The 9,999-nt window shown below is 44.5% G+C and overlaps 1 protein-coding gene across 2 annotated transcripts; it reads right to left on the reverse strand.

Annotated features, from left to right (window-relative positions):
• Nucleotides 1–4,257: 4,257 nt before the first annotated feature.
• Igfbp1 (insulin like growth factor binding protein 1) lies at nucleotides 4,258–9,626 on the reverse strand. Of its 2 annotated transcripts, none has more exons than XM_005319258.5 (4): nucleotides 8,584–9,626; nucleotides 6,917–7,101; nucleotides 5,788–5,916; nucleotides 4,258–4,964 (listed from the first exon to the last, which is right to left on the reverse strand). In XM_005319258.5, exons 1-4 carry the CDS (start codon nucleotides 8,954–8,956, stop codon nucleotides 4,833–4,835), a joined length of 819 nt encoding a protein of 272 aa, XP_005319315.2. In that variant the 5' UTR covers nucleotides 8,957–9,626; the 3' UTR covers nucleotides 4,258–4,832. The 2 variants fall into 2 exon arrangements, with proteins under 2 accessions (XP_005319315.2, XP_040147854.2); XM_040291920.2 differs by having other exon boundaries at nucleotides 5,788–5,913; nucleotides 8,584–9,102.
• Between the last annotated feature and the right edge of the window lie 373 nt (nucleotides 9,627–9,999).

The raw sequence follows: 9,999 nt of genomic DNA on the forward strand, positions 1-9,999 counted from the left end.
CTCAAGATGGGGGCTAGTCTGCAGCCACTTGAAAGTGGCCAGATCACGGGGAATGACCAACAGTTCCTGAAGCCAATCAGGAGATGAAAACACTGGTCCCATGACGTGGCAGCCTCCCACACATTTTCTTCATCACTTCTGAGTCCAAGCATTTTTTCATGGCCATTTATGTATCTTCTGTGGAGAAATATCTATTCAGATCCTTTGCCTATTTCTAATTGTGTTACTTGTCATAGTATTGAGTTATAAAGGTCCCTTAGATGTTCTAAAAATCAAAATTTTAAAATTTTATTTGTTCTTTATAGATATATATATGACAGTAGGGTATACTTTGACATATGTATACAAACATGGAGTACATCTTATTCTAATTAGGGTCCCAGTCTTGTGGTTGTACTTGATGTGGGGATTCACCGTGTGTATTCATATATGTACATAGGAAAGTTGTGTCAGGTTCATCTCACTGTCTTTCCTATTCCTGTCACCCTTCCTTCCCTTCACTCCCCCTTGTCTAATCCAATGAACTTCTATTCTTCCCCTACTTTGTCTAATCTCTTACTACATACACACAATTTGTGAATATTTTCCCCCATTTCAGTGGGTTGTCTTTTCATTTGCCTGATGGTGTCTTTTGAAGTACACAAGTTTTTAATTTTGTAGAAATCCAATTTTTTATTTTATTTTGTTACTCTTGCTCTTGATATCATATCTAAGGATGCTTTGCCAAATCTGGGCTCTTGAAGATTAACTCCTGCTTTCTTCTAAGAGTTTCTTAGCTTTACATCTTAAAAAGGTTCATTAATTTTGAGTTTTTTAAAAAAAAATAATACCAGAGATTGAACCCAGAAGCACTTAACCACTGAGCCACATACCCAGTCTGTCTGTCTATCTATCTATCTATCTATCTATATATGTATATATATATAAACATACATATATATATTAGAGAGAGGGTCTCACTGAGTTGCTGAGGCTGGCTTTGAACTCATGATCCTCCTGCCTCAGCCTTCCAAGCTGCTGGGTTTAGTTAAATTGTGTACTTGGCCTGAGGAAGGAGTTCAACTTCACTCTTCTATCTGTGGACATCCAGCTGTCCTACCAGTGGTATTATCCCCATTGAAAAGTCTTGGCATCCTTATTGATCATTGTTGACTATGGATATAGTGGGTTATTAATGGACGCTCAATCCTGCTTCATTGATTATTTGTGTACCCTTGTGTCTATACCACACTGTCTTGATTATCATTGTTGTGTAGTAAGTTTTGAAATCGGGAAGTATGAGTTCTACTTTGTTGTTCTTTCAGGATTGCTTTGGCTATTCTGGGTCCTTCAAAAGTCCACATAAATTTTTAAATCAGCTTGCCAAATCTACAAAGAAGCCAGCTGAATTTCTGATGGGATAGCATTAAATGTGTAGGTCAGTTTGGGATGTATTAACACCCTGATAACCCATGGATATGGCATGTTTTCCCATGTATTTAGGTTTAATTTCTAAGTTTAATTTTTATCAAGAATGTTCTGTTGGACCATTTCTCATTCTCACTGCAGCCATGACATGTAACACTCTTGATTTGAACTCATAACTACCTTGCCCCAAAGCCAACCAATGTTTGTCCCTTATAGTTGCTGTCTTGAAAAACAATACTACATCTGAAAACTTCTTGCACAAAAGAAAAGTTTTCCTAAAGATCTGAAGTATGGAAGATTGGGAAAGATGCTGGCATGGGGCTCAGGCAATTCAAGATTTTGCAAGCTGAGCTTTGGGAGCAGGAGAGATGGCCAAATGTAGCATTATATAGTAAAAAAAAATAAATCCAAATTCATAGTGCAGCATTGCTAAAGGACCGGTGAAAGATTTGAAAATCCAGAGAATTCCAGTGCAGGGAAGGGTTAATATGAATCATGAATCACTATGGGTCCTGATTTATATATTTGTTTATCTATTTATTCATTTACTCAGTGTGTGTGTGTGTGTGTGTGTGTGTGTGTGTGTGTGTGTGTGTGTGTGTGGTGTGTGAGAGAGAGAGAGAGAGAGAGAGAGAGAGAGAGAGAGAGAGAGAGAGAGAATGGTCCTGGGGATTGAACCTAGGGGCACTCTGCCACTGAACAACATCTACAGCCCTTTTTATATTTCATGTTGAGACAGCGTCTCATAAGTTGATGAAGCTGACCTCAAACTTACGATTCTCCTGCCTCAGCCTCCCAAGTCATGGGGATGCCAGGTATGCACCACCACACCTGGCAACATAGCTCACTGTGGAGGAGAGCCCTTATTTCAAGGAGTTAACAAGATTTTTCTTTAGTGTTTCAGCTAATACATGTCATATGAACATTCTGCTAGGACCACGGAGGATGGGGAGATGGCCAATGTAACATTATGTAAAAAAAAAAAGACATTAATAAGATGGGATGTTTTAGAATAAATATCATCCTCTCTGAACTAATTTAGAGTGGAGGTGACTCACAGAAGCTTCCACATCTTTCAAGATACCACAGCAGCAGCTTTCCTGCTCTCCTACATCTCTGTGGGCAGGCCTTTGCTTTCACAGTAACTAGATGAAAGAGGACGGAGCACTTTGTTCAGAAAAGTGGCACCAGCTCCAAGCCACCGTTCTCAGACCTCTCTGGATGGGCAAAAGCCAGGTGAAGATAATTTGTGTCTCATGTGAATGCTCACTAAAGGTTGACCTCAGCAGAGGAAGAGTTTAATAACCAGGTGGATAGGGTGACCCATTCTGTGAATAACAGTCAGCCTCCTCTCTATCCTCCTCTGTCACTGTGCAGAGGCTTGTGAACACAGTGGCAGTAGTGGCAGGGATAGAGATTATGCATGGTCTCAGTGACATAGACTTCCACTCACTAAGACCGACCTGGCTGTGGCCACTGCTGAGTGTCCAATCTGCCACCAGTAGAAACTAAGGCTGAGCTCCTGCTGTGGCATCATTCCCCAAGGGGATCAGCCACCTATCTAGTGGCAGGTTGATTACAGTGGGCTTCCCCCATTATGGAAGCACCGGCATTTTGTCATGACTAGAATAGATACTTATTCTGAATATGAATTTGCACTCCCCTGCACATGCTTCTGCAAAATTTATCATTCGTGGACTTACAGAGAGGGTCCTATCTACCAACATTGCTATTCCACACGGCATTGCTTTTGATCAAAGAACTCATTTCACAGCAAATGAAGTGCAGCAGGGGGTCCATGCTTGTAGAACTCACTGGTCTTCCCAGGTTCTCCATCATCCTGAAGCAGGTGTCTTGGTGAAATGGTGGGATGGCCTTTTGAAGTCACAGTGACAGCCCCAGCTAGGGGGCAATACCTTGCAGGGCTTGGCAAGGTTTTCCGGGAGGCTGTGTATGTTCTGAACCTGTGTCCATGAGTGATGTTGTTTCCCCCGTTGATTCCACAAATCAAGGGGTGGAAATGAGAGTTGCACCACCCACTTTTACTCCTACTAACCCAATAGCATAAAATTTGTTTTCTCTTCCCGCAATTTTATGCTGTTCTGGCCTACAGGTCTTGATTCTGTCAGGAGACACAACTGTGATTCACTGAACTGAAAATTAAGGCTGCCACTGGCCACTTTGAGGTCCTCATGTCTGAGTCAAAAGGCAAAGAAGGTAGCCACAGTGATGGCTGGCATGACTGATCCTGACGACCAGGGGAAGTGGACTACGGCACTACGGTGGCCGTAAAGATGAGCATATCTGGAACACGGGCAATCCTTCAAGGTGTCTCTCAGCATTATCATTCCTTGTGGTTAAGGTCAATAGGAAACTACAACAGCTAATCCATGCAGGGCTATAATGCCCCCGACCCTTCAGGAAGGCAGAGTAGGACCTCCCACTAGGCAGGACCCAGGACCCACTGAAGTGTTTGCTCAAGGCAGAAGGGTCAAAGAATAGGTAGTAGAAGGTGAGGGAGGAGAACATTGAGCAAAACTAAAGTGTTTCCTTCTTGCCTTGAAGATGGAAGAAACCCTGAGCCTATTTTTAAGTTGAAGGGAAGGAGAGTAGGCAAAGAGCCCTGGGAAAGAAGGGGGCTGTCTGAGAGGTAGGAGGGGACAGCCATCCTGGTGCATACAGAGGACACCTGAATATGCTGTGAAGTAGGAGGCCAGGGGTATAGGGCAGACAGAAAACACCATCTACAGCAAAAACATAAACCCTATGAGGCAGGTAAGGGTAAAAGAGGAAGGGATTTCAGAAACAAAGATGACAACATATTTCAATTAATGGCCACAGAGATAAAAATATTTTCATGCAGAATATTTATTCCAAATGTTCTGTTGTGTATTTAACAATGTATCCAATGCACATTTTTTACATGGAGCAACATCACCACGTCTGGCTTTGATTATATACTCAACATTTTAACTTTTCAACTTTCCATGAAAATCTACATCAGACATGGATCCGTGGTATGTGCCAAGTAAATCATTCTTAAATACAGGTTGACTGTCCTTTAAACCACTTGGAAGACCACTGCCTTCTATTTGCTTCTGCATCTTCTAGATAGTAGCCCTCTATGCTCTTTATAAACAGAAGCATGAGCTTTTGAAGAACTGAAATATAGTATTTACACATAAGGTGATGAGAAGTGTTTCATGATATACAAATTAATATAGCACAAGATACTGTGTAGAAAAAAATAAACTTACAGTGAATAAATATAAACCAGTTTTATATATCAAGGAATATGTGGAGTATAAAAAGTAGTCCTTATATATATACATATACACATATATAAAAATGTGTGTATGTCCTAGAGTATAAATATGCTATATACTTAAATACTTCATGTGAAAGAACATATGCAGCATCTATTTTTAGTTTTTCACATTAAAATACTGGTGGCAGTTGGGGTCCCCTCTGATCTCCAGAGATCCCGGGATCCTCCTCCCACTCCAAGGGTAGACACACCAGCACAGTTCTGCCTCTCCATCCAGCGATGTCTCACACTGCAATGACAAGACCAAGGTCAAGAGCAGCAGACAAGGAGCGGACAGGGAAGGTGTGGTCTGGCCAGCCCCCTCCCTGAGCGCAGCCAGAGCATTACAGAGCCACCCACCAGCCAAGAGGGCAAATCCAACACCCTCCTCACTCTCAACACATATGGAGACAATGGCTGAGTAGCATATGTGATAAGAACTTAGTAAATGTGTGAAAGCCCAGTCCCAAGGCAACATATCCCACGTTGGAACCACTGTTCCCTGTGTGTTATGAGGCAGCGCCTAGACCTCAAGTTTCTCCCCTCCCTCATTAAAAAAAAATACCCTCCAGAATGTGTGCTTCTCTGAGTCCTAAAAGCTTCCTCAAAATTAAGTCTGGGTTTGTTTGGTCACATTTATTATTTACAAGTCACAAATATGTTCTTGTACTTTATTTTAGAGGTTGTTTCCCCTTGTGGGGGAGAAAAAGTAACAGATGTCCAAAGAGACTTTCTCTTCCAAACTGAGTTTGTTTTGTTTCTCTAGCATTATAGGCCAGGAACTGATATCACAAGTGTTAGGAAACCTGTGAAGCCCTCTGTCTCCTTTGCTTGCTGAGTGATTGAGCAAGAGTCAGCTCCAGACTGCTGGCCCAGCATAGGGTTTCCTCCACTGGCTTTGGAATATTGAGAAGCTCATGAGACTACATTGGAACTAGCTTTTCCTGATGCCCACAGGAAACCAGCTTAATAAAATCAGCGATGGTATACATGTAGGACTAAACATTCTTTACCATGGATGTGGGGCAACGGTGGCTATCCCTATGAGAACACCCAGTAATAAGGCCACCTACCTGTTTGCTGTGATAAAATCCATTCTTGTTGCAGTTTGGCAGATAAAATTTGTAAATTTCTTCTCCTGCTTTCTGTTGTGCCTTAGCTAATCTCTCCAGCACTTTGTAGAGTTCTCGTCGGCAAGGCTGCTAAAAGAAAAATTTGATTAGAATGAATAACAGAAAAAGTAAATTATCATCTTAAATGATAACCAATTGGGGTTTTGTATGGGCCAGAGCAGCCCCAACATTTAGCCATGAGGTCCCAGGACCCAGTTCCAAATTACCAGCAGTCTCTAGGACTTCTTTTCCCACATGTGTGCAAGGGGTTTGGTCTCTGACTTGAGCTTTTAGGATAAAGGATGGGAACATCACTCCCTCTCCCTCACTGAATGCTTTCTAAACACCTATACAGAGACATCCCCTGGCAAAAGTCTAGCCAATACCATAAAACCTTTCTGTACTCCTCCTGCCACTTGTTGGCACCCACCATTTGGTAGAAAGGAGAGTGAGAAAACAGAGAATTTAGCAGAAGAGACTTTCAGATTTTGAAAAACTTTGCAATCTACAAAGTTATTTCACATAATCCAAATCAAGTGAGCAACAAGGCATCCTGAGATAAGAATTAACTTTCCTCCATTTGTCATCATTTCCAGATGAAATTCTGAAGCATCCAAAAAATAATTCAGTATTTCACTCTTCTGGACATGCATGTCTTTTATGCCTTGCCCAACTCGGGAATGAAATTAAGTCACTCCAACTTTGGTTCTCTGTCGCCCTCGAGTGGTAGAATTAAAATGTGATGGGAAGTTATTTTTTAATGGGCTTCGAGTTTCAGTTTGGGAGATGGATGGTGATGAGGGATGGTGATGATGGTTGCCATATGTACTTAATGAGACAGAAGCTTGTATTTACAATGGCTAGAATGATAAATTTTGTGTATATTTTACCATAATTTTTTTTAAAGGGACAAAAAGATATGACGGGAGGCAGGATAGTTAGGCTCTTGTGCTTAGCTTCAGCAAAGTATAACCCAATGTTCTTTAGTGATTTTTCTACTCTGACCCCTTGTTTAGGGATGAGCTCAGAGACATGAAGTAACCTGCCTAAAGGTATTTAGCAGCAAATGCATCTAACCATAGGGCCTCACCTTCCATTTTTTTATGTCGGCCATCTCACGGGCCCTCATGCTTTTGTAGGTACTGATGGCATTCCAAAGAATGGGCTGGTCCTCGCTGGAGGAGGCCATTAGGTGGAAACTCTCTAATAGCTGCTCTTCAGTCATCTCCGCACTCTCAGGAGGCACTCTCTCGGGGACCATGGAGGCCTTCGCTTCTGAAAAAGAAATGCAGCAAACTCATGAGCCCTCTGAAAACACCTGCCCTTGACTCCCCAGAGTCACTCCCTTCCCTCAAAACCACCAGGCCAGGATGCAACTATGGTCAGGTTAACCCAGATTTTTGGAGACAGTCTCTGGGAAGAGATCATCGATGACCCAACAGCAATCCCAGTTCAATTCTAGAAGAAACTAGTTCTGGAGGGTGTTAAGGGTGCCCCATGATTTTAGTTCTAAAAATCATGGGAAGGAGCAACATGTAAGTTTGCTGAGGCCAGGAACACCCGGAATAAGCCAAGGATTAGGGCTCAATTCTTGACCCCATTAGTGAGGAGTCTTAGAACCTCAGATTTCCATCCATAAAATGTGATATCCCATAAATAGGTGGTAGAGTTCAGTGAGAGGTAGGGTCTAGAATGCAGCTCCCCTAACCCAAACCAGTAGTCTCTTGTCTTCCAGGGGGCTCTGCCCTATTCACTAAGTGAATACTAAGTGACTTCTCTGTAACCAACGTCTTCTCTGCCCCCATCCAAAGAAAGGGAAGTCACTAGACACCTTGGAGATAGAGTCCAAGGATACATGGAAAGAATCTGAGAGAATTAGCTCAAAGGACCTCACCCCTAGCCCAAGGGAAATCCATTTCCTTTGAGGAATGTTGAGACAGCTCCATTTCTTTTACTCTCAAGGACAGGAAAAACTGTGTTCCCTACTCAGAATAGTCTGGTGCTCCCATACAGATTCCTATTAAGTTATGGAACCTGGAGACTACTCCAAGACCCACACAGGAAGTGCAACCAGCCCAGATGGGGAGATATGGGGCTGGAGTAGAGGAAGAGGCATTTCCTAAGCTTCCTACTACAAACAAATCACTGCTTAAATTCAGGAAGCAACTTGATTGTCAAGTTCTAAGGGGCAACATACACATCAAACACTGTTTGTCTATGGCAATGAATGGAAATGAAGTTTTTAGCTTAAATTTTCACATTATGTTCTGTAAACATCTGGTAAGCACATACTGTATCCACAGGACATATATTACAAAGGACATTCCAACCACCTCCTGGAGGGGCCAGCTGGAGGGAGTCCCATCCTAAACCTTTCCAAATGAATGCACCAGCCCCGGGGGCTGTCACTGGCAGGGGAGAGGAGGGCTAAGTCCCTACAGTCTCATGGCCTCCACTATCTTGATCTCAAGAGCTCAATGGGCCAGGGTGCCTCCTGTGGGTTCTCTTCCCTATGCTCCACTAAGCTGTGCGCCCCTGGGCCTCGGCCTTGACCTTTTTCCGCAGGGGCACCTCCCCCCAGGACCCAACAATATTGGGCCTCCACTAAGTGACTGAAGCTCTTTTCCCCACTACAGACTCCAGCTTCAAGCACTCCACCTGAGCCATCTGTAACCCACTCACTGTGGGCTTTGGACAAGTCCCTGTCGGGCTTCCGGCCTCTAAAATATCCCAGGACAGGGGCTATAGTACCCTCACCTTCTTTTTCAATGCTGGAGAGTCCACTCGCGGTGGGGGTGGCAGGCTCAGGCACGCAGGCGCCCTGACCCCGGGTGAGAGCGTGCAGGGGCCGAGGTTCTCCCGGCAGTGCACGGCAGCTGAGTCCCCTGGCACAGCGTGCAGTGGCCACGCCGCAGGCAGCGCCTAAAGGCAGGGCACACATAGGGCAGCAGCCGCAGCCAGCAGGCCGGGAGAGTTCCGGGCACGAGGAAGGCACTGGTGGGCAGAGCGCGAGCTTCTCTGCGGAGCAGGGCGCACAGTGCCAGGGTTGAGTCGAGCTGGCAACCGTGCTGACCTGGACAGCCAGCAGGAGCAGGAACGGCCAGAGGCCGGCAGCTGGGACCTCAGGCATAGCAAAGTGAGGGTAGCAGGCAGTGAACGATGCTCTCTGGGCAGGTAGCAGCGGCACGGTGGTCAATGCTCTCTGGGCAGCTGGCAGTGGCTTGATAGGTGTCCAATTCTGAGTCGCCGTGGGCAGTGCACGATGCTTGCTGGGTGCAGCCCGTGCCTTATAAAGGGCGCGGTTCACTCCACTTGGACTAGAAAGTTAATGATTGCCAGCGCGGCGTGCTAGGAGCCCAGTGTTCAAAATAAGTTTGTTTTGCTCCTGCTTTGTGCGCAAACCGTGGGTGGAAGAAGGGTAAACGGTTCCGGTTTCAGACAATGTTTGTCCTGTTGTTATGAGGGTTAAGGCCTGGAGCTAAAGTCCATATCTAACAACAAGCATGCAATCAGATGGGGGATGGCACTTGTTTTTGTTGAAAGACAGTCATCTTGGTTAGCCAATGCTCTCCTACTGGACTCAGGGAAAGCCTGAGCATTCATATGGGGAAACCAAGGCCTGGGGTTGGAAGGTTGAACACATGAAGACCAGGTCTCTGTAAGCTTCAAGAAACATGAGTAGGGAGTGGATTCTCTATGGCTAAGCCCAGAAGTGCCTCCCTTGTTCTGCAGGAAGACTCCTCCTAGCAGTCAGGGAAACCCACAGTCTACAGGGAGGTTTCTGCCAAACCCATCAAATCTCACTTCAGCCCCAAGAGAAGGACCTTGTTAACTTCACCTCCAAAGAGACATGCTCAAAGCCTTAAGGAACAATCTAGGTGCTGGAAATGGAGCCAGGACCTCAAAACTCCTTCTGACATTATGGCTTAAGCCAAACATTTATTAATATCAAATATGAAATCTTTTCTTAGGTAAAATTCCTATTTCTTGGTTATTCTCTTAGATCACAAGGGAGGAAAAGAAGTCAGATGCCTTTAAAGAAAATCAGAAGTGAGCTCATCTCCAGGAGCTGCAGGCTCTCTCTCTGGCACCTGGTCCATGGCTTCTCAGGGAAAAGACTATGACCAGGAAAGTGTGGAACCCTGCCTCTGGGACTCCAGGAGCAGCATTTCC

The sequence above is a fragment of the Ictidomys tridecemlineatus genome, chromosome 2, assembly GCF_052094955.1.
Source record: "Ictidomys tridecemlineatus isolate mIctTri1 chromosome 2, mIctTri1.hap1, whole genome shotgun sequence".
Taxonomy (NCBI): Eukaryota; Metazoa; Chordata; class Mammalia; order Rodentia; family Sciuridae; genus Ictidomys; species Ictidomys tridecemlineatus.

Excerpts from the sequence above, each read along its gene's own strand:
- Igfbp1 (XM_005319258.5), bottom strand. The coding sequence starts at position 8,956 with ATGCCTGAGGTCCCAGCTGCCGGCCTCTGGCCGTTCCTGCTCCTGCTG. Across the intron at positions 5,917-6,916 it reads CCGACATAAAAAAATGGAAG|CAGCCTTGCCGACGAGAACT; the intron begins GTGAGGCCCTAT and ends TTTTTCTTTTAG. Across the intron at positions 4,965-5,787 it reads GATTTTATCACAGCAAACAG|TGTGAGACATCGCTGGATGG; the intron begins GTAGGTGGCCTT and ends TTGTCATTGCAG.